Source organism: Apus apus, chromosome 4, assembly GCF_020740795.1.
Source record: "Apus apus isolate bApuApu2 chromosome 4, bApuApu2.pri.cur, whole genome shotgun sequence".
Taxonomy (NCBI): domain Eukaryota; kingdom Metazoa; phylum Chordata; class Aves; order Apodiformes; family Apodidae; genus Apus; species Apus apus.
In genome coordinates this window covers 9,280,652-9,305,000 of record NC_067285.1, presented here as the reverse complement: position 1 = coordinate 9,305,000, position 24,349 = coordinate 9,280,652, and the positions used below count along the sequence as shown (strand labels likewise).

General features: G+C 42.5%; 1 protein-coding gene across 15 annotated transcripts in view; it reads left to right on the top strand.

Annotated features, from left to right (window-relative positions):
• Positions 1 to 24,349, top strand: part of TCF7L2 (transcription factor 7 like 2) — a 176,633-nt gene that overhangs the window by 137,321 nt on the left and 14,963 nt on the right. For 9 of the 15 annotated variants that reach the window (XM_051618847.1, XM_051618848.1, XM_051618844.1 and 6 more), the window contains exons 5-9: positions 11,838 to 11,970; positions 14,035 to 14,137; positions 16,553 to 16,639; positions 22,985 to 23,125; positions 23,960 to 24,119. In XM_051618847.1, coding sequence (XP_051474807.1) covers positions 11,838 to 11,970; positions 14,035 to 14,137; positions 16,553 to 16,639; positions 22,985 to 23,125; positions 23,960 to 24,119 — 624 coding nt within the window. Of the gene's footprint in view, positions 1 to 2,017; positions 2,207 to 11,837; positions 11,971 to 14,034; positions 14,138 to 16,552; positions 16,640 to 22,984; positions 23,126 to 23,959; positions 24,120 to 24,349 lie in introns of those variants that run through there. The other 6 variants (XM_051618849.1, XM_051618850.1, XM_051618846.1 and 3 more) reach the window with 2 other exon arrangements.

Below are 24,349 nucleotides of genomic sequence, written 5' to 3'. Positions count from 1 at the left end.
TGCCTCCCCCCCGGCCGCCTCTCGCTGCCCTCGGCCTCCCCGCTCCCGGCTGCTTTTCCCTGATGGCTCCGGGGAAGCGGCTTTGGCCGGGGGGCAAAACGTGCATCCCGCAGAAGCTTGTTGCTGGCTGGGGAAAGGGGTGGGGGGTGGCGGTGGGGGAGGGATGTGTGGGAATAAGGAGGTCCTGGGGATCTCCGGGCTCTCCTCTCCATGTGCCGTGCAACTTGAGGAGAGAGCCGGAGATGCTGAATTTCTAGTTGCCCGTCCCGTTTGCTGCACTTTTCTAAGTTATTGTTGGTAAATGGCGGAGAACTGTCCGTCAGCGGCCCCGGCGCGGCGGCTGCCGCGGGAAATCGCACGTGGGACAAAGGCGGCCTCTGGAGTGTGGTGGCTGCTGTGAATAGAGGGAGGGGAGGCAATTAGTTGCCGTGTTGTTGGGGCTTTTTACTTGTCAAACTGGAGCCTCGTTGCTTTTGTCATTGCCGTGTAAAGGGAAATCGCGGGGTTTTGTCTTGGTATTAAGGGCCTTAAAGGTTGCTGGCTGACACTTTGCACACGAAGGCCAGAGCAGTACGGGAGAGGGAGACGGGGCTCTGGCGGACAGAAAATGCACAGATTTTCCCCATCTTGCTTCTTCTGCCCCTGTATTTTTTTTCCTGGGTCCTGGGTGCCAGTTGTGTTTGTTTTGATTTGTTTTTGTTTAGCTCGCAGCCTTCACGGATTAAACTGCCACTTAAAAAGCAAACCTGGAATCAGTCAAGGTCTCCCTTTTGTCAAGTTGTGGGGTTTTCCCTCTATATTTATTGAGTCCTGTTGTTTTGTTCAGGAGGGGTGTGTGTGTGGGGCGAACTCGTTTGCATGAGTCACCCAGATGTGCGCAGGGATGACAAGTGTTTGCAACTGGTCTCCTTCAGTGCCGCATCTGCAACAGCGTCCATCCCACATGGCAGTCGCTCTCCTTGCCCGCAGCATCCATCAGCGTTAACAAACTCGCTTGTAAAGTGAGGAGGGGAAGGACGTGGCCATGGTTTCCTAATTATTCTGCATTAAACCGCCCTTTATGGCTTTTGCCCCTGTTGCAGAGTAACTACTCTGCAACTTCAGGAAAAGGGGTTAGTAAGCGATGAGAGATTGACTGTTGGTGAAGTTGGATGCTGCGGTTTGTCCTCGGTACCTGGCTCAGATTTAGGAAGCAGGTGTTTAGCAACACTCATAGGCAAGAGCGAGGTGCAGGGGAGAAGGCTTCACTCTTGCTCAGGTCAGTGATGCTCTCTGGGTACCCCTGTTTATCCTCACTTGGGAGCAGCCTGGGAAAATACAATAGCCAGGGCACTGCAACGTTAGCCATCTCGGAGCTCCTCTTGCATCGCTTTTACAGTGGGGTCAGGGGCTTACAGAAACATTAAATAGTAAAGGAAAAGTTGAGGGGAGACCAGAGCTAACCGTAAAGGTCTGCCAAATGTCACCTCAGTGTTACAATGACAAGCAAATATACTTTTCTTACAGCTCTCCCCCTAAGAAATTTGTTTTGAGGGATTTGACAATCTTGCAGATAAAGTGACTGCTTGCTACACTTAACTGATCATGCTCCCTCACGGCCGGCCAGCGTTTCCTCGCTGCACTTAGTAATACCTGTGCAACCTGGGTCATAGTAGCGTTGTCATTGATTTCCAAGGTAACTGCTTTTTAGCTCTTCTGAGCAGACATACCTGCATGGGGGGTGGGGGGGGAAGTCTTTTCCTCGCTCCCTGAAAGGATGATGGTAAAGTGCTGTATTGGAAAACCGAGGAGGCTTCTCTAAATTTTGATAACTGCAGCCGACAATTTAGAAATAAGACGCTTCTAACAGCCAACATGACAGTGGATTTTGAGCATTCAGAAACCACCAGGCCAAAAAACTGGAGAGATCGTGATCTTTTAAGACAGCTTTTCCAGTACTTTAAGTGAAAGGGGGGGGGGGGGAGCAGGGAAAGAAAGAGAGGGAGAAAAGCTGCAAGGAAAATAATACAAAGCCGGCACAATTGGCATCTAGACAGTAGAGAAAAAAGTTTTTGAGGTTAAGAGAAGGAAAGACAAAGCTGTTATGTACCCGAGGGATGCAATTTTAGTGGGAATGGAAGATTTGAGTGGTAAAGGAGGAGCGCTTGCCTCTGGGTTCTCTCTCTTCCAGCAGTTCGGCTGCTGGCATCTCAATTTGAATTGCTGGGTGAGTAGCACTTTCTGCGTGCGCGCTTTCCATCTTGACCATTGAACTTCTGATGTGACTTCTCTTCCCCCCCTTCTTTTCTTTCCTCCTGCGTGGAATTTAAAAAAAAAAAAGGGGGGGGATTGGGGGGATGGGGAAATCAAGCAAGCATCTCCAGCTGTGACCTTTGTTAGTGACGTTGTTTTCATTTATTTATTTTATGGTAATCGTCTTTTTTAGTAGGAGGAAGCGTGACTTTTCGATGACACTTTAATTCTCCAGCAGTGGCGGGGAGCGAGCGGCAGAGCGCCGTTCTGTCGCGACACAATGGTGCAGCGGGGCAGAGTTGTTGCACTCCTCCTCTTTGCCCTTCCCTCCGCCTGATTTTGGGGTTTGGTTTATGGGAAGAAAGGGGAGGGTGGGGGAAGAGGGTTTTTTTGTGTTGTTTTGGGTTTTTTTTTTGTACATCCAGGGTGGTATCGGGGGGGGTGTTTGGAGGAGCCGGGGGGGTGTTTCAGAGGCTTGGTGTAGAGCAGGTTGGAGGGGCTGATTTCTGGATGCTGAACAATGGTTACCAGCGAGGGAGAAGCGTGCGCGCGTGTTTTAGCTGTGCGTTACCTCCGCAGTCAGACATTCACACAGTGACCATGACATCACTAGCTTTTCTTTTCTCTTTCTTCTTTGGGTCGGAGGGGGCTACTTCAAAGCTTTCTTCAGTTCAGTACGATATTTCCTTAACTCTGAAACCATGAAGGTAAAAATGTTTGGGCTTCTTTTTTTTTTTCTTTAAAAAAAAAAAAAGAGAAAAAGTTGGTTTGCAGCAGGGCACATACGCTACAGTTAAAGGCATTTGCAGGTGGAATGGTTTAACTCTTGTCATACACAAAATGAAGTTTATTTTTTTTAAACTATTAAAAATAATATGTAGGAGTTTTTCATTGGGTGCTTTTGATCCTGTGTTTAGTTGAAACACAGTTAAATTTTATCAGTTCTTCAGGAAGCTCGGCTGTAATGTGAAAGATAAAAATTTTAGGAGCAGTACATTAAAGTTATTTCACTCAGTGATAAAGGAATATGAAAAATAATCCTGAATGTTGATGTATATGAGATAATGTGTTTTCACACCGTGGTTCTGTGTTCGTTATCAGAAGTCCATGAGACTTTTTTTTCTCCTGGTAATATATATTACAGAAAGCAAATCTACCCCTCAGCCAATTGTGTACATTGTCCAAAATTATACACAGAAAATAGGAATGTATTTAAGAATTTTAGAAAGCATTGCATCATCACTGGAGGTTTTGTAGGCATCGTGAGGTTTTTGCTGTTTTCTTTTCTATCTGCCAAGCTTGCTTAGAGAGTCACTGCATCCAGGAGGAGAATTTCTATCACTTCAGTACTCTGTGATACCTTTGCTTGAGTGGCTTGGATGATTTATTTGCATTTTCTTGTGTAAAACAAGGGATTGAGTTCTGTAGAATTTATGTAAAATGAATTAATCTAAAAGGACAGTTATTTAGATGTTTCTTCTTTCACTGCATGTTATTTGCATATGCAGGTTTTACACGGCTGGTGGTGAGATCTTGAAAGTGTTTTACCTTTAGAGGAATTCTTTTTATTGGGACTTGGGGCAAAAGGCCTGACAGCTCTGTATAAATGTGTCTGTTTCATTCCTTCCAAAATATTTGTGAGATGTTTCAGTTCTGATATGCATTTCACATCACATTTTTAGGGAAACTTAGCTGTATTTATTCAAGAAATAATTGATCTGAAATTAGTTAATTTCATTGCTCAGTTGTTTTGTGGCTGTATGTAATTATTTTAGCAAATTAAAAGTGAAAACGTTTTTTAGAGCTTTGTTATTTGTTAAGCTATTTAATATACTTTGCTTTATATATTGTGTGTCAGTGTTGAGCACAGTCCACTATAATCTGTGATGCTGCATTTTAAAATGCTGTACTGAAAACTTGGCGTCATATCTTCAGGCATGTATGTGCCTGTTCGTTTTTCAGTAATGCTGTTAGTACTGAAATTGTCAAATACAAGTGGGTATAGGCATGCATCCTGATTTTTCTTTTTATTTCTTGCAGTTTTTTTAACAGCCTCACATTTAAGTTTTTACTGTAAACAGAAGTCACAGATATCCTAACAAAATTAGTGGATCTATTTCTATTACAGTATGTGTCTGTCTTGTGCTGAAATATGTGATTTATATACAAGAATTAAAGTTCTTTATAATGTGGCATTTTGTAGAATGCTAGACAGTAAGTAAAATTGCATTAGTAGATACTCATACAAACCACATAATAGATAAGGTTTATTAGGATGCTTATAAGCTCCTTTTTGCTTATATTCACTTCTTCTTTTCGTCTTTTCTGAATATTTTTGCTGGCATTATTGTTCTGTATCTCTCCCTTTTCCCAGCCCTTTATGTTCAGGACTGTTTCCTGAAGACCTACTGAGGTTTCACTCTCTGCTTGCTCAGTGGTGGTGTATCCAGCACACCTTGTACTGGTACTGCTTAAGGAAACAGTGTTTTTTTTGTTTTAGTCTAATGTAGGAAAAGTCTTTCTGCTTTTTTGCCTTGTTAGAGATGGAACGAAGGCTTGCCTGCTCTACAGAGATATTATCCGTTTAGTAATTAACTAAAGTCTGCAAAGAAAGCACCAAGTATTTGTCAGGTTGGGGAAGAAACTGTGTCTCTCCTTTTACGATGGATGAAGTAGATCTGGGCACCTCGGTGCCTGAAACTCGAAGATTTGAAGCACTTCTCTGTCCTCCTTATACGGGGAAATTCACCTGTTGAGCAAATAATCTAATTTTGATACGCAGTGTGAGGCTTGGCTGGATATCTACAGGCCACAGCTTCTGGGCTATAGGCTGGGGTAACTCCCATGCCTAAATTTGTGTGCCAAGAGCAGGTAGAGCAGATGGAACAGAGTGCTTTCTCTTTATCAGTAAAGCATTAAGAAAATGCGTGAGGTGAAATCTGACTGGCATTAATGTAATTCCAAGTGATGCTGAAGGATCTCAAAATACACAGCTCTGTCTAAGCAGGTGCTTGTCTGGGTCTGACTGACATTAGAGTAACACCACATAGTCCAAGGATGCAGAACCTCACTTGTATTTAAAACCTCAAGTTTGGGTGTTTTTTTAGTTTTTTTTACTTAAAAAAAAAATCAAAACACACCTTAAATACTGTAGCACTAAGATTCCAGTCAACAACAGCTTTGAAAGCAAAGTGTGAGCACACCTAGTACTAATGTTTTGTTACCAGTGTTTATAATTCTCCTGCATAAGAACTAACAGGCAGCAATTAGGTATCTAAACCCCAGTTCTTTCCCTTTTACACTAGAGGATTTGGCATATGCTAATTGTCATCAGATCATTTCACATAATTGCCTTTTGGCGAAATTAAGTGGAAATTTCCTGAACATCTTAAATCCTCATTTCCCCACCCCCTCCCCTCAGTACCTTCGCTCCCTTACAGGAAGGATGCCAAAAAAGTCAAGCGGGGTGGCTTAGTGCTCCAGTGTGCAGGGGACACTTCATCAGAGTTAAGGGGGGGGTTGGGATGGAAGAAAACTATTCTTGAATGAATTGCTGGACACTTAAAGCCAGGAAGCTGATGTCATTTTGTCTGAGAGATTTCTAATAGAGCACGAGTGTTTTTGGAAAGGTGGCAGTTCTTGCAGTAGCAGGTAGGTGCTCGCTGGCCTGGGAAGTGGTCAGGGAGGGAGGGGGAAGAAGCAGAAAGATGCAAAAACTCTGTGTGTGTGTGTCCCCCTTTTTCTTTTTTAATATATTAAGGGGAGGGCAGTGAGGGGTTGTTTTTGTTGTGGTTTGATTTTTTTTTTTTTTGGTCAAGCTCTGTCTAGGGGGGGTATTGTCCCAGCACATGGTTGTCAGTGCTTCTGTCATCATTTGTGTGAAAGAAGAAAATGAGCCATTTTTTAGCAGGGTGAGTTGTGATTATCAATGGAGGCCTTGTCTTCCGCTACAATGGGCAGTTAGCTTAGGGCAGGACCTTTGGCAGAAATCAGCTACATTAAACTGTGGAAACGACTCAGACCACTGTATCAGCCATAATGAAGAAAGGGGAAGTAGTTTTCAGGCGAAAATGCTTAGTCAGGTGTGAAGGCATCCTTAAAAAATAAACTGTGACTCCACTAGCTAAACAGAGCTGGGTAAAATTAAATCTTCAGTTTTTTCAGGAACTGCTTCATCACCATCACTGGCACTGAATTTTTATGCTTTGGAAGGAGATGAAGTCTGAGTTGGTGGGTTTGGTTGGCTTTAGCTTTTCAGTTAACCTAAATGGTTTACAGTTTCCTTGTTGGCGTTCGGGGTGCCACTCGGGGTGGCTGCTCACGTGGGTGATCCCAGGGCCAGAGTGGCACTGCCAGGCACTTGGCTTTGGTGACTCAGGCTGGAAACAGAAGAATATTCCAGTATTTGCAGCAATATTTTGGAATTTGCCTTTTCTCACAACTTAGTTTGTGATTTAGGTGGTGGTGGTGGGGGTTGTCATTCCTAGGCAGAACCAAGGAGAGATCAACCTTTAGAAAAAAAGAAACTGTCCTCTAACAAGCATCTTTGGAGCTGCAGAGCAGCTTAGGAATATCTGTTAGCGTTTCGCTGGCCATAGTCAGCATAACTGCAATAGCACCATCTGGAAAATACAGAGAGACAAGTTATAAACCTATTTTTTTATGTGGACTGGTATTGAATGGTACCTTTTGCTAAGCCCAGGGACCAACTCCAGAAGGGCCTGCTAATTCAAGACCACTGTTGACCTTCTGCATCCACCCTGGAGGAGGGGAAAAGGCTGACAAACCCTCTTCTGTGCTGCTTTTGTTTTATTGTATCAGGCTCATAAAGGCACTTTCAGGGTCCATCTTTCTTCAGCAGAAAGGGAAAGCAATGGGGAAACAGGGAAGAGGAGGACGTGACCAAAAAAAAGGCAGGCGGAGCTCTAGCTCCATTTGTTTTCAGTGTCTGTTGATTAATAGGTTTTAAGGTGAATGGTGGGCTCTCATTCCTCCTCCCTTCCTCATAGTGGAGGAAGGGGAGGGGGCTATGGGGGTCCGGAGTGCAAGAGCCTGAGCAGTCTCTCCCTTGCAGTGTTCCCAGTTGTGGGCGGTCGGCAGGTGCCTGGCAGGCAGCAGCCCACCCCTGCCTTATCAGCAGAGCTTGAGACTTTAAGTACACTTAAAAGGTTGCCCTGGGTCAGGGAAGGGGGTACCCCCGTGGCTGCAGCCATGGGACCTCTGCCAGTGGCCACTGGAGGTTCAGCTGTGTTGGGCGGGAGCAGCGAAACGGCCTCGCTGAGGCCGAAGAAGGGTTTGGCTGCTGCGATGCTGCGATGCCATGGTGGCTTGTCTTCAGCCTGGGTGGCATTTTTTGCAGACCTGCTTCTCCTAGAAGCATGTTGTCCCGGAGAGGACAAATCCTCTGGTCTCTCTGGCATGTTTTTCTCTTGTCTTGGAGTCAATACCATGTTTTTATTTCCAAAGCCAAACAAGCCGTGAATTTGCAAACAGAAATTGCAGTAACAAACTCATCCTGTTTAAAGGTTGGCTTCTCTTTGTGTGCTCAACAATACAATGTTTCATCTCATGCAAGTCTTATGTTGCTTTCAGAGACTTAGGAACTATTGATTTATGCAGCATGTATTAACTTCTTCAATAAATGGGGAGTATTCATCAGTGGGGTGTATTAAATTGGGCTGTACACGCACAGAAGCATCTTTCATCCTGTTAATGAAATGTCCTTACCATGCAACAAAGACTAATACACAGCAATTTATACACACAATCCCCTGCAGTTTAAATCTGAAGTTCAGATATTTCTTTTGTTCCCTAAAGGCACCTATCAGAACTTAGGCTAAGTGGATCTCACTATCCTTCTCAAACATGTATCTGCCCAAAATTTGTTATGGGCTTTTTTTTTTTTTTTTTTTTAATTTAATTTTTTTTTTTCATTCCAAAGCTCAATTATTGTCAAAAGTCATCTGTGTTTAAGCACTCCCAGAAGCATTTTAAATTAATATATAGAGATTTAGCAGTTGAGTCCCTATGGGGACAATTTCCTCTGATTTGCTTCAGGCAGGGGTTATCAAGAAAAGCAAACTTCTGTTGTTATTTTGCAGTTCTTTACCATGCCCTCTAACCCAGCGTATGAGACCGCAGCTTTCAGTGGAGAGATGTGATTTATCAGCAGATGACTTGGTACTTTGTAGATGCTGGGATTTCTCTCCACTTGTCCATGCCCTGTTTCCTCATGCCCTGATGCTAATCTGTGTGTACCAGTGCAGCTCCCCTTTCCCTGCCTGACAAAGCCATAAATGGAGTTCTTCAAGTTGCCAGAGAAATTCCTGCTTCTCACATTGGCTTTTAGCTTAAAACTACCCTTGATAAAGTACTTGTGAATATATATTGGAGAAGGGCCTTTTGCAGGGGAATGGCTAAGGTCATCTATTAGGTGTCTTCTATTGATGGCTTCTGTGGTTTACCTTTCATTGCCAGTGGATGGGGTTAGGACCACACTTGTTACTCAGTCAGAGCTCCCATTGACTTCAAAGGAAGATGCACGTGCAGGATTAATTCCTGCTCTTTCCCAGCTAGTCCTTTCTTTTGCTCTTTTCCAAGGAAGCTTAGTTAACTTCAGGAATTCTGCTTTTAAATAGCAGCTTATTTAGCATATTATGCGTGATTAGCTTGGCTTGCAGATTGTGTGTGCTATTCTGAGCTGAGTTACAGTCCCTTTTCCCAGTGTTGATAGATGCTGCAGAACAGAATACAAACCTGAGCTGGGTTAGTGATACAGAGCTGACTAATTTGCAGGGCAAGTGGATCACACTCCTTTATCCCAGAGAGCATATTTTTGAGCATGTAGATCATGTAGATGACAAGTTTCCCCATTTCCTGAGGTACATTCTCTCCAGCATCATCAGAGTGGCAAAAATGTATCCTACCCAACGATTCTGTGATCCAGTACCTTTATATGAATTGTCTGATAGAATTTGGGTGTTTGCAGGACAGTCACCCAAATAAAAATTACTTACCTGAGGAAAAGTTTGCAGACTAAGGTTAAAACTCCTGGTCATTGATTTTTTTTTTTTTTTTTTTTTTTAAAGATAAGTAAAATAGTATTAATTTAGCACTTGTGCTGTTCTGTGGCGATATTGCAGGGGGTCTTGGTGTATCAAAGCAGTGGGTGGTAGTTTCCCACAGATTACATAGAGCCCCCTGTTGTATATCTGGCTTTGGTGATAGGAGCATGTAAGTCCAGCTTTCTGCTCACATGTTGTTTCTTGTTTGCTGGCTTAAGTCTGACCCTCTAATGTTATTCTGTCACTTAACTTCTTTTTTGGACTGACCAGTTTCAGTTCCTATGAAAATAAGCTTTTCATGGAAGACAGTCCTCAGTGTCTGTCAGGATCTGGGTGAGGGCTTTTTAGAATTATGTGAAAATGATGTTGAGAGAGCACAGAGTTACAGCAGCTGCAAACCTGTGGGTCATCTAACAGCAAGAATTCAGACAGTCCTTGGCCAGCAAGATCTCTCTTGTTGGGAATGATTTTTTTTTTTTTTTTTTTGTATAAACCAGATCAAGTGGTTATTTGGCATATGTCATCATGTGTTGTTGAGTAGATGCCTCGTAGTTTGCATGGTGTGTAATATGATATGTTACATGAAGCCCCTGCCAAACCTTTCAGTTGCTTTTGGACTCCTTAGGTTGATTCACTCGGAAAATAACAGATTTTGAGTTAGAGCATCTCCTTTGGCTTTTTAATTAAGGGGCTAGATCCCCATAGCTCCTCTAATGCAAACCCGTTATGGGTCTATGCAGCCAGTCGTCCTTGATTGTGCAACTGGCAGAAGACTTGACCTACAAGCCAGCCAACACAAGGTGCTGTAATTGATAGTGTTGGCTGTCACAACCATGCTCTGTCCTATGTTGTGGATTCTCCTGTGTCATGAGCGTGGTATTAGAAGGGAATCACTCCATGGAAGGGCTGCAGAAAGAAATAGATATGGTAGAAGTTGTAGGAAGCATAAGCACTGCTCTTTGGCTTGCTTCTCTTGGATGCACACTTTTTGTGCAGGTTATCAAAGAGGTGAGTCAGATAGGTTCATACAGCAGGGGCTGGGGCTGGAGGAGTCTCCCAAGGTGCCTGGAGGAGCCAAAGCAGAAGCTTAGCTTGGCCAAAGCACAGTGGAGGGGCTTCTTGTTTATTCAGGAGGAGACACGTTTCTTCTCCTTGTATCTCTCAGTCTGTCTTCTCTCTTCCTTCCCCCTAGTCTAGAAACTCATTCTAAAGGAATAACTGAATTATTTTTTAAATGCTTTTAAGGGAAGCTCAGAGCGTTCAAACCAACATCAGATAATAACTCGTCTAAAGCGGCACAGCCAGGGTGTGTGTTTGGGGGTGCTGGGAGCGAGCAGTGGGGTTGGAGCAGGGGAGGGAAGCACTGGTGGACCCTGAACACCAGCGGCGCTATCAGGAGCTGCCATGGTATCACCACTTTATTTTAATGTGATTCCCTTTACTTGATGTTAATGCAAGTTGTTCCTTACTTAAAGTAATAAAAGGAAATGAAGACACATTCTAAAATGAAACCTGACTCTAATCCATTCATCATCTAATACCAGCCTCTTTATCTTTGCTGGTACCTAATCTGGTTAAATGTCCCTGTTGTAGGATTTTAGTGAAAATCCTCTGTGGGGAATAGGGTTTTTTGCAATTGGATTACTCGCAGTAAATGGTCCAGCAGTTCGCTTGTTTCAGCTTAATTTTTTCTTTGTGATCCTGTAAGAGTAAGTTACAGTTCAGCCTGCTTTTTCCTTTCATTCATTCACTCCTTATTTGTTTTTATTGTTGTTAGAAAAAAGATATTTTTTTTTTTCCCCAGAGCTAGGACTGTGGCAGGGAAAGCCTTGTATTTGTGTGATTAATTCCCCCCACAAGAGTGTTAATTCCAATGGCTTTATCTGTTTTTTTGTGCTATTATTTATATAGCTGAATATTTTAGTAGCCTAATTCATCAGTATCCGGTTTCCACTTATTAGCGCTCTCTGATGAATTGATAATTAATCAGCTCTTCTAAAATATATATATATAAAATATGCAGGTGATCGCTTGTCAGCTTAATGCTTGCTGATGAAGGGAATACTCTAGCACTACAAAGGCTTCTTATCTGGAGTACTTGCAATGAGCAGTAAAATGCAGAACTGAAAGCAAGGACAGGAAGGGGAAAAGAAAAGACTTACAGGTCAGTGAGCATTTGGTTCTCCTGCTAATTAAATGGGGGACTTTGTCAGCCCCTCACTGAGGAGTCTGCCTGCATCTTCCAGGTAAAGGACAATATTTTTTTTAAAAAAAAAGGAAAAAAAATTAAAGCATTGCTGTTGTTCCATACAGGAGTATGAAAGGTCAAAAATATTAAAGACACTCAAGAGCAAGGAAAGTGTGTGAGTAGGTTTTAAGCAAGAGGGTGGGAAAACAGCAAAGGTGACACCAAGAAGAGATCTGGACAAGTCTGAGGACCATGTTGAAATCCTGAGTGCTCAGATTTCTCTGTCATGCCTTGTGCTGCAATGGGGAGTACCTGGCATTCCTCTAACATGATTGGCCTTTTTCTCTTGACAGTCTAACAAAGTGCCAGTTGTGCAGCACCCACACCATGTACACCCTCTTACGCCGCTTATCACGTACAGCAATGAGCACTTCACACCGGGAAACCCTCCTCCACACTTACCAGCCGACGTAGATCCCAAAACAGGTAGGTGGGAAATAGTTTGGGGTTTTTTTGAGGGTGGGTGGGTGGAATTTTCCATGTTGCACATTAAGGGGAAGGAGTGCAGGGGGAAGGAGTGCAGGAGGAAGGATTTCCCATGCTGGAGCACCAAAGGGGGCACCATGAAATGGCAAACACATGCAAGAACATGGACAACATAGTTTCTTTTTAAGCCAATTAAGCTTCAGAAAGAAATCTACTGGGTGAATTTTCATAAAGCTTCTGCAGGGTAACACCAGAGTTGCATGTATGGGGTCATGTGCAGGTGTGTTTCTTTGCAAGCATGATACCCCATCTAGTAGTTGGATCTACCAAGTCTTTGGTTTGCATGCACAACCCAGGGAGTTAAACATGTACATTCTCTGATCTGCACTTAGAAGACTGCAGCTGGAATTTTAAAGGTGGTGGGTCATGACCGGTTTCAAAATGAGTCTCTTTTAATTCCCCAAATCCCATTGTTTCTGTGTCAGGAGTTCAGTCATTTTTCTCCTATAATGTTGAATTTGCCTCCACGCTAACTACTGAGTTCCAGCTCTATACTCACAATTCTTTTCCCCAATGGAAGTCTACCCAACTCTCAGTTCAGCCTGAAGGGCAGTCTTCTTGAATATAGAACACCATGTAAAACCCTTACTAGATTTATTGGTGTTATAGAGCAGAATTTACATGTTATTCTAACTTTTTAAGAGTCCCTGTTTAACCTGAGGGCCCAGAGAAGTCAAACAGCGTCAGTCTTTTTTCTTCAGGCTGCACTGAGTTCCTAGTGACAGTGGGTTTGTTATTGTTAATCCACATCCCAGCTAGTTAATTGGAAACCGAGTTCATGTCAAATAAATTGCTCTGTGTTGGCCTTAACGTATGCAGATAATTTATCTAAGTCCAGCCCTTCAGTGATGCCGTGCATTAGCTGCTTTTCATTCCCCATGCTTCAGTTGGGGCCCCCTTTTAATTGTGCTTAATGCTTACTTCACATGGCTTAAAAGGAATCCATCTCGCCATCCCTGGGTATTGCAAGTGAGTGGCATAGTCAACCTCTCATTTAAATAATGGTAGTACAGGGAATAGCTTTTAAATGGTTATCGTAAAACATATGATTAACGTCTGTGGACTGTTTACTTTTCTTCTGTGAACATTCTTTCAAGTGTGCAAATAGCTCGCCGGATGGTTAAAGCCTAGTTAATCTGTTTGGGTTTTGTAATGGAGAAAAAGTAATGTCTGCATGAAAATGTCACACAAGGAGATTTAATTTAGAGATTAAAAGCTTCCTGAGTGACTTAAAAAATAGTTTTTAGCCATGAATACAGTACCCCTTCCTTCTAATGCTCTCTGTTTTAATTTTGCTTCTGTGGTGTAATTGTACTCTGGCTTGTTAATTGAAAGACCCAGTCTTGTAACCCTTACTCCTCTTGAGTAATTCCTACTTGCTCTTAAGGTGAGGAGGGTTGAGATTTAAACCTTATGTCTGAAGCCAGTTTCTGCTCTCCGAGTAGGAACTGCACCAGTTTTAGAGAGGATGGATGGGCTCTCTGTCCTTTCTTGCACACCTTCTGCATCTGGCCCCTTTTTTAGCAAGCACTTCCAGGGGTTCTCCCCTCCACTTCCAGGTTTCAGGAAGGTTTCCTAGATTTGCTCAAAAGCAAACATCATTTGCAATTATAATGACTTGGTAGTTCATTTTGGAGGTTACTTTGGAAAAATGCCATTCTATTGAGTACACAAAGTATGCGTAGGGCCTGTGTTTTTTTGGTGACTTTGAGGCTAAAATAACCATGAAGTTAAATAAGGGACCATCTTTCTATTGCGTGTTTAAGACAGCACCTAACAGGGAGCAAATCAATCAGTTTTTGTGGTGGAATCTCATTTAACAAGATGCCAAGAGGCATCACTGTATAAAGCAAGACTGTGAAACCACCTTCAGAAACCCATACTGAAGCCATGAGTGTTGTAATAAAGAATAGATGGCAATTTTGAAACATATGTGCATTTTCCTTAGATTTTATTTATTTCCATGTCTCAGTACTAATGCTGCTGTATGTTCTTCTTCCATAGGAATTCCAAGGCCTCCACATCCTCCAGATATATCTCCTTATTATCCGTTATCACCGGGCACTGTAGGACAAATCCCCCATCCGCTAGGATGGTTAGTACCACAGTAAGGAGTTCCATTTTTTTTATTTCCTTTTTCTTTTTTGATGTGTAAAATTTATGTTTGTTACTCTGTGTGTGTGTGTGCATGTGTGGCAGCATTGAGATAAGTCTGTTTGCCAACTACCACTTCATTGAGTGGTTATGAATTTATCCACCTCATGAAGATTAATTAAAACTTATGCCAGGTCATGTGGTCTTAAACAAACATGAGCTGTTGGGCATAGGTTTGCATGTTGTCTTAGCCAGCTGATGGCTTGTGAAGCATTAGTCTTGAAACCTTTCTGCAGAACTGTCCTTTTCTTGTTAATGCCCTTACACTGCACCACATGGGGTTTTCTCAAATTTAGGTTTCTGGCAGCTCAGGAGGGTTCTAATGAACTTTTGTAACAGGACCATCCTTACTATGAAAGTGCAGCTTTAATTTCATTGGCCTTTGCTGTTGAAACCTCTTTCATTTTTCTTGTGAAACAGAAGAGCTTTACATCAGCCAGTGAGCAGCATTCCTGGTTGAGACGTGGCTGGGAAGTTGTCATCTGAGGAATGGAATTTTCTTGCAAACAAGAAAAAGGAATTAGTTTGCTTTAAAACTGGCTAAGAAAAAAGCTATGGAAAGTTAGTTTGGGGTTTTGTTTTCTTTTCAGCTCCTCATATCCCACTTGCAGAGCCTTGTTGGGTGTGAGGTTCCTTCCAACAATTGAGTCCTTCTTTTCTTTTTTTTCTTATGTTGCCATCTCTGAAATGGGTTTATAATGCACTTAAACTCTACCTAAGCCTTTTGTATAGTAGATTTGATTTAATCTTGTAACAACCTTTCAGTACCTGAAGGGAGCCTGCAGGAGAGCTGGAAAGGGACTTTTACAAGGGCATGTAGTGATAGGACATGGGGTAACGGTTTCACACTGAAAGAGTGTAAACTTAGTTTAGATATTGGGAAGAAATATTTTACAGTGAGGGTGGTGAGACACTGGCACAGGTTCCCCAGAGAGGTTGTGGATGCCCCCCCAGAAGCATTCAATGCCAGGTTGGATGGAGCTTTGAGCAACTTGGTCTAGACCAACCTAGGACACTGAATGCTGGTAGAGCGCATGTCAGCTTCTTTTCTACTTTCTTGCTTGCAGGACCTAGCTGCAGTGCAGAGATCTCATGCTTCTCTGCAGCAGCTGTTTAGCTCAAGTTTGTGCAGTAACAGCCTCAGTGTTTAAAACAAATACACTCGGCTAGTGCCAAAAGTTAGGAACATTAAAGACATGAGAGCCTAGGGAAGAAACTCCTGGCTGTTGTTGAGCCCCATTGCTCATCTGTGTCTCAGAGCCTTACGTCTTTACATGTGCAGACACAGGTTTGTCCTCCTTGAACCTCATGTCATGGCTGCCAAACCCATGCAAACATTGCCATGTGTGGCCAATTTCATCAGGCAGGTCGTAGTGGCCGCCTCTGTAACAGGAAGACTGTCACCACTGCTGGTTTATAACAAGTAAACACCCAAGGTATAAATATCTACCCACAGGTCTTAAAACTTCTCCAAGTGGGTTTTGTTGAGAGACGATACCATCGCATGTGCTTTTGCTCTAGGAGAGTAGCATGGCCAGCTTTGCAGAAGTAGCCCAAGGTTTTTATTTCCGCTTTCGCTGCCACTCGTGCTTCACCATCAACTCCCCAACCCACCTATCCTCAACTGACCAGGATGTCTCTAGCATAGTACCCCCCAGAAAGCATCCTGGCCAGTCACATGATGTAGTTGAAGGACAGATGAAAACAACTAGCCAGCACAGACAAACCTCAATCAGAAAAAGTTGTGTGTCTTTCATGAGGATGCTGTTTTGCATGTTGCTGTATTTTTTAATTATTGTAATAAGGTGTGATTGTCTATTGGTTACCCACAATACTTCTTGGGGACTCTCCCCCGGTAACTCTTGTCAACACTTGTTAATCTGACAAAAGGCTACAAATTAAGCTCTGTTAATTTAATGTTTTCTCACCGAGATCTAAATACCGAAAGAGGCCCAAAGCGCAACTGAAGTCCTTTGATTCACTGTACTTTATTTTGGTATAAATTTACATTCATTATTGTTTTCCTTTGGATGTGTAGCCCTCAATTAGTGTGATGGCTCCATTAAAGCAAGCGAGACTTCGCCTTTAATTATTACAACAAAACACCTAGTTTCAGCTTGGGGAGAGGGTCTCTATTGACATAAGCAGAGGTTATAAAATTTAATTAGCCATTCCTATCAGATTTATGGCATTCAAATTGTTCTGTGTTTCTTTCCTTTGATCCTTGCTGTACAATCCCCAAGATTTTTGTTCTGATCAAATGAGAATAAAGCTTACTGTGCAGAGAGAAGTTTTTTGTTGTGTTTTTTAATTTTTTTAAAACCCTTTTTTCTTTCTCTCATTCTCTCTTTCCCTTATTTTTTGCCAGGCAAGGTCAGCCAGTGTATCCAATCACGACAGGGGGTTTCCGCCACCCTTACCCAACAGCTCTGACTGTCAATGCTTCCATGTCAAGGTGAGTTCAAATACTGAGGTCCTGAATTGAGAGCAAATGTAACTCTCCCTGACGCCCTCTCTAGAGGTGGGCATTTAATCTAGGAAGTGTATTTCTGAAAGCACTTCAGTAAAACAGTCATCTTTAGTTGTTTGGTGGGGTGGAGAGGATGCAGGGTACCTTCCCATTAGACAAGAAGAGGATGTCCTAGTGCTGTCATTGGGCTATAAGAATTTGTTTTTGAGGGAGAGGTGGAGGAGTGGGAAGTCATCTTTAAAAGCCAAAGTAAATGAAAAATCTGGGAGAATGTGATTTTGAAAAAGTGAGAAGTCGTGACACCTTTTGCTTTCTTGGTGGCTGTCACCCAGCACTGCACTCTGTGTGCAGGAGGGGAGGCTCAGGAGAGAGGAGGGCTGATCTTCAGGCAGAGTTGGGAGGAAGGTTATTGCACTGTATTTTCCCTCACCAAATCTCCAAACACTGATAGTCAACATAAAAGGGCCTGCCTGACCCTCTAAAGCTTTAGAAGTACATATTTCTGCCCCTCCCTACCTCCAATTAATTCCATCTAATTTTCCAGGGGCTGCTAGTTTTATTTACAAACTGGTTTGCAGCACTATGTTTAAGTAATCACTAATTGCTCCTAATGATAGTTTTATTTTCTGTTCATCTGATTTTCAGTCTGGTTAATTAAATCGGTGGAGGTTTAGACTTTCCTGATGGGCTGAAACAGCTAATCCATTTTGATGATGGCACATAATTAAATTAGTATGCATTACATAGCAAGGTTCTACGTCTCCTCCCTGCTCTGTCCCTTCCTCTCCCACTCTGCAGTTTAACATGTGAGGATTGGTGTATAGAGGATTTAAGGAGGAAAAGATTGGGGGTGGGGCAGAAAGGCACCTGATTGAGAAATGGAAACCTGAGACTAGCACTCATGAGTGAATGGGTAGTGAAATGGTGTGGTGTGTGCTTTAGATAAGTAGAGTAAAAGCAAAAAATTAACATTTGCCTGTGTTGCTCCAGCAAACAGAGAGACAACTGGAAAATCAACTTTAAAAAAAATTAATAGACTCAGAATGGCAGAGAAAAAATCCTGGGTTGGGGAGAGAGCTGCAAATTTAAACAATGGTTCCCTCCCTTCATTTAATCTTTTTTTTTTAAATCTATAAAAGTCTTGCAGGCATGGTGTGAGGCAAAGTAGAGCTTGATTTAGTTTAATTATTATTAGAGAGGCTAGTCATTTGAGGGAGGGGGGAGACGTAAAAGGGGGGAGGCTATATTCCCAAGATAGATTTTATGAAAGGTATCTAGTTAAAAAGAGTACACAGCAAATTAAATACATTATTGTGGTAATGGGACGACAGAAGTAGAGGTCTATTATACTTATGGCAGTTATAGGAAATGTAGGCTCCTTGCCCTGTTCTAGCACATCCTTTGATATTCATTCCATTCAGCAGCAGGGCCAGGACTTCTCAGAATTAAGTGATGGGTCATTATACTTTAAACACCATGGAGAAGCCTAGATTGGCAATTAAACAGCACTTGCTGACACTCGCTTGTGCCACCCTGTGACCCCCTTTAGATTGAGTTGTTGGAGCTCGGGGCCCTCAGCCTGCTAAATTGGTAGCAGGCACTTCTCCTGACGAGGGCTGGCTCTGAAATCTGCCGGCTTCAAAGGGAGCAAGATCATGTATAAACCATAATGTGGGTGCACCGTGGCTCAAAAAATAAGGCAGGAATAGATGAAATGTTACAAGTGCAAGGGGAAAATGAGAGAATAATGACAAATCTAATGCAACTCAAAGCAGAATTGTTGCACAGAAAAATGCATCCCACTGCTTGTGCATAAAATCAAGGCAGGCAGATGACATCCAGTTAACAGAAACATGTCAACAGTGAAGTAAAGTGAGAGTGAGTAAGAGAGAAGCCCCTGAGACAGCCAGGAACAAAAAATTAGTTGTCCTTAACAAGTTAAGACTCATCATTATATTCTGGCTTGGAGCCATAAAAGGAGACAGTGGTGTATAATGAGCTGCTTAGAATTTTTAGGGTGTTTATTGCAATTCATGGAATACTCGTCTAGAGAAAAAAATACGGGGGGATGTCTGAGGCGAAGGTGAGGGGTGTGCATACGCACACAGCCTTTCTTTTTGCCTCTGACGCACACACACCCAGGCACACAGGCAGACTGACAAATAGGTTTAAGATGTTTATCCTTTGTCTCAGCCCAGAAACTTCTCTCCTGGCTTCCCATAGATGGGAAAACCCTCTGGGCAGACCGTGCTCTGATAGGTGGTTTGAGGCATGTCTTCTCATGCTCGCTGTATCAGCTCAGTGCCTGGTCAAAGCCGCAGGGCGGCCCGTGCCCTCTGTGGCCAGCAGAGCTGGGTGATGGGGCTGGCCTGCCCGGGGATGTCCACGCTTGCCTGCAGATGTGACCTTCATGGCTGGCCTCTGGGCAACAGCCCTGCAGGGCCCTGGTACAAGCCTTGGGGTCACTGCGTTGGCTCTGCCCAAATGTTGAAGCCAGGGAAGACCCCAGCCTTACCTTTCCATCTACATTCTTCCAGAGCCTTCCTTCAAAAGTAGTTCCCGTCTTTGCCTGCTATTATAGTATAGGCCTTTGGAGCATATAATGCTTCCCAACCCTGAGTATTCCCTAAGCTTAGTAATTACAGTTCATTAGTTAGAGTGTGCTTATGAATAGTTTATAAAAGGTCAGTGGGTGACTAATAGTGATTTTCAGAAATGGTTTAAACTATTAAGGTAGTGTCTTCAGGTTGTTTTAACCATTTAAAACTTTTCTCCACTTGTAGTGTTGCCCCACTCACTTTGCCTGCGTGCAACATGGTTATAACATCTCTTGGTCTTTCATTACCCTTTTATAATATGCTCTTAATGTAAATTGAGACAGGGTTAACTGAATGATGGGCAAACAGTGGACCCTCTATGAAAAAACAACTGCTGTGAGAGGAAATCAGGAAATAATTTAACAGAATTACACCAGACAAACACTGCACAGCCGTTAAGTGGTGGCGGTGGAAAATACCTTCTGTAATTGAAATTTCAGGGGAAATTCACTTTTGCTGAATGTAATTACTGAAGTTGGAGTGCAGCCAGGAACTTAAAAATTACACTCTCCCCCCACTCTTACTGCCATGTGAATGAATGTCTACATGGAAAGAAATAGGCAGTTGGACTTTGGGCTGAACCCCCAACCCAGCCCACTGAAGTCCATGGGATTGTGTGAGCAGCTTTGGTTCTGAAGCATGTTTTTATAGCCCCAAACATAGGAAGGGGTATGGAAGTCCCAATAGGCAGCCTTGTGTCTTACAGGGAGAGAGAATCAGTGTGAAATACTGATTGGTCATTGATAACAAACACACAACTTCCCTGGAGAAACTGCTACCCCAAAAGATAATCACTGAGCTGCAGCTGCTTGTTGTTGAAGGTTGCTGTGTCTCTGAAATTCAGAGCTTGGTAGGTAAAATCTCATGCCAGCTGAAGTCAGTGGAGGCTTCACCATCCTCCAGGCTTCAAAACAAGATGTGTACATAGGTTTCTGCTCCTCTGCTGCCCTTCCTCCCCACCTGGTCACTGTCCTGTGTGCAAATGCACACTTTTTCTCCTGGACAGTAATTGAAAAAACTCTTTTCACCATAATTAGGGGAGGAAGTTGTTTTTTATTTTGCCAATGTTCTTCACTCTCGTCCATTTTGTATTAGCTGAAGGTACTTAAATCATTATTAAAGAAATTAAGTAACCCCTATGTTTATTGAATTTAGTTCCCCTGAAGATCCTGACGGTACAACAACACACCATGTGGGCAGAGTTCATTTTTCAAAGTGCTTAATTTTTTACTAGATCCTTATTTGAGAAACTAGTCCATTACGCAGTTATCACAGCCATGTCATAGGGTCCACTTCAGAAGCTTAAGAAATGCCATCTTTTGTCACCATGAACTCCAGTTAGCATCATTCTTTTGTGATATTTGGGAGCCCTTCTCCAGTGATGAGTCTAGCCTTGTTCAGGTCCACTCATCTGTCCTTCCATCTCTGTGCTACCACTGCACTCAGCTCTTCTTCCTTGCTGGTAGATCCCCACTACATTTCCCACTGTGTCTTCATGCCAAACAAGTGCAGCTTCACCTCCGTCTTCATCCTTCATTGACCCATTGTCACTGGCTCTCCTTCCAGTTTGAACCCTAGCTAGCCCCAGTAGTGTAGTCCTCTCTTCAGCTCTGGGTCATGCCTAGGACAGACAAATGATAGCATGTGTGCCAACTTTTTATCTCTACGCTTAGACCACTTTCAGTGAGGTCAGGATTTTGCTGTGGGTCTTATTTTTGCCCATGCTTATAAGTTATTTTTTTAAAAAAACAAGCTTTTGCTGCCAGTTTTTATTGTTTGCATTGTGCTGTGGCTGAAGGCCCCAGGCACCATGTGAGCAAACTTAAAGTATATCCAATCAAAATACTCACACATGCAAAAATAGAGAGAGAGAGAGCAGAAGGAGACAATAAAAAGGCCTAGTTTGTCTTGCAGATGGTGAGGCAATTCTGTGGCATAAATGGGACCAGGGCATCAGTCTCCTTGCAGTCTCACCATTGTCTTCTCCTCTGAGCTACCATGCACCAGAGCGTTTCCCCAAGCGTGCATTTGTCTCCCAGCTGCTTTTGCCAGAGACTGGAGAAGGCATTTTTACAGTCCATGTGGAGATTTATGTCCATGGGTTTTAGCAGAAGTAAAAATATGTGGAGTAATGACCATTTTGCTGCCCTTTCTCCTCTTCCCCTGCCATCAAGTCCTCCTCCTTTCCTTCTCTCCATGGCTTTGTGAGGAGCTGCAGTTCTCTACAGTTTAAACAATTTTACATTCTCCCTGTTGGTCTCATCTCTTCCCACCACTGCCTTCAAAGACAAAATACTTCTGTCTAATGATCCTGAGTACTACCAGCTGATAGACAAAGATCCTCAGAGTTTGTAGTCTTGTTCATGAAAGTACTACAGTGTCATCTTGTGAATGTAAGAAATGTCTAGGCAGTTGGTGGGGGGTGTTAAACTCAGTACTGGAATTTAAGAGAGGGAAAAATAAAGAAATCCCATTATATTTCTGACACTTGTACACGGTCAACTTACCCATGTTGTATCACCCCATTTTAAATCCAGCTTGATAGAAAAAATCATTGTGTATTGATTATAGAAGAAATAATTCTTTATCCCATTGGGTGCTTCATATTCTCAGGGTACTTTCTTTGGACAAAACTGGTTCAAAATCTGGGATGAGAGTAGGGATTTGCAGTGATAAAAAACTTTGTCATTTGCCATAATCACTTTAGCCTTGGATTTCTGGGGAAGGTATTTGAACCAGATTTTTAGGCTAGATTGCATTCACTGGAAACTTTTTTACTTCAGTGGGAGTTTTCTAAAGGAAAGGCAGTCAGTCGTAATGTGCTTTCCTTATTCCTTGCAAAACTTTCCTGTGACTGTTGAAAAATAATGTTAAGAGGTCAACCTTGCTTTTCTGAATTTTGTTCATTTTAGTTTAAAGTAAAAAGTCTGAATGGTTGTGCCATGTTTTTGCTGTGGCCCTGACCAAGCAATTAGATTCATACAGAAGGACTGCACATCTGTCTGAATCCAGTTGCAGGATCAGCCCCCCAATACCGGCCCGTGACACATGTATATGACCATTAACCATAAAGCTGACAACATTTTTTCTCTTTAGAAAAAGCTAGACTGTTATTTTACATTAATTTAAGCATTTCTGGGTTACCTTAATGGTAAAAATATATTTAATTTCCACAATCTTCCCACCTTCTGTTAAAGCAATGTGGCTCAGAGATTTATTAGACACAAATAAATATTTTCTTTTGCTCCATCACCAAAATGTAGCTAATGAGGCATCTATAAGGATTATCAAAAATGCATCTAGATTGTGTTGCATTAATATTTTATTTTGCTGTCAATATGCAACAAAAGATGTCATCCCAAATTCACAACATGATTCAGAAGTATAACAATTGATTCCTTGGTTGCCACAGATACTTTATTAGCAAAGAAATGGACTGGTGGATTTTCTTGCAGGTAGCTGAAATTCCACTTTCATCCAAGTTCATCCAGTTGAATTTGTCTTTTGTTAAAGATATTAAAAATCATGATGTCTCATGTCAGTAATGATAATGAAGGGGAAGATTGGCTTTAATGACATTAGAAGAGTCATTATGTTTAATTTATTGCTAATTAATGCTGCCAGCTTTCATATGCTTTGTCTGGCTGTCATGTGCTTGTTATATGCCTTTTTTTTTTAATGTGTGTACACATCCCTCCCCATTCATTCATTTTTATTCTGACGATTTACACAGCTTTCTCTCCTCTAGGTTTCCTCCACACATGGTCCCGCCACACCATAGTTTACATACAACTGGAATCCCTCATCCGGCCATAGTCACACCAACAGTCAAACAGGAATCTTCCCAGAGCGACGTCGGCTCACTCCACAGCTCGTAAGTTGATGCTTCCTGTCTCTTATTATTGGAGCACCCCAAAGCATCACCTGTGCATGTGTGGCTTTTAAAAAGGCTTAGACTTGCAGGAATGTTTTTGCAGCAATATTTTTTAATTGCTTTTTCTCTTCTAATTGATTTGAACGTGGCTTAACTACTGAAGTGTGTCAAAATCATGGTAACAGTCTCAGAGTCACTCTGTGACGTAGACAAGTACTTATTAACTTTACCCATTTTAATAAGGAAGTGGAATTTTCTTAATATTCAAGCATCTAGACTAGTTTCCCTGTTACTCAGTGCCCAGTTTGAAGCCGTGAGATACCAGATACACAACAGGAGGCAATAAACCAGTGCATAAATGGCTTGTTCAAAGCTGCATAGAATGCTGGTGGTATCAAATTAAGGTTTGAAGCAAGGCGAGCCCTGGTCTACCTCTACCCCTGGTGCTTGTGGTGCTTCTTGCCTTTCATTCCATGGATGAAGCAGAAAGACAGCTTTTTTCAGTTCCCACTGATGATCAAGTGTAATTATTTCCTCTGCTGTCATGGTCACAAGCCCTCTCCATGAACACAGTTTTCCTAAGTGCCCATCTGCTTCCCAGGTTCTTCTGGGGGCTGAGAGGATACTTGGCAATCGCGTGTAAATATGAGATAGGTTTTCTTTTAAAACTGTTCTTGTACAGCAGCTAGGGTGAAGGTCCTAGAGAACCTTCTGGTCCTCTTTCTAGATTCTAATTTCTGAGGATTAGTGCTAGAGGGATTGAGGGGATTAATTTAATAAGCTCACAAGAGTTCTTGCTGTGAGGTTTATGTCTGTTGTATCTTTACCCTTCAGAAAACATCAGGACTCCAAAAAAGAAGAAGAGAAAAAGAAGCCACACATAAAGAAACCTCTTAATGCATTTATGTTGTATATGAAGGAAATGAGAGCAAAAGTTGTAGCAGAATGCACATTGAAAGAGAGCGCAGCCATCAACCAGATCCTTGGTCGAAGGGTAGGTAACGAGGGAGAACCACCAGCCAGGACTGAAGCTCAATAAGATTCACACTGCTTGTGGAGAAAAGGAGTTGCATCCTTCTGAATCACTGTGTTTTCCCATTATTTTGATAGTGGATAGGGAAGTGATTAAACCAAAGGCCTTCTTTTGGTCTTTGTTTTTGCAGTCACTTTTTGTCAGTGGAGTCATTCATAAGGAAGGGGGGAGAGTTAACTAAAAGCACTGTT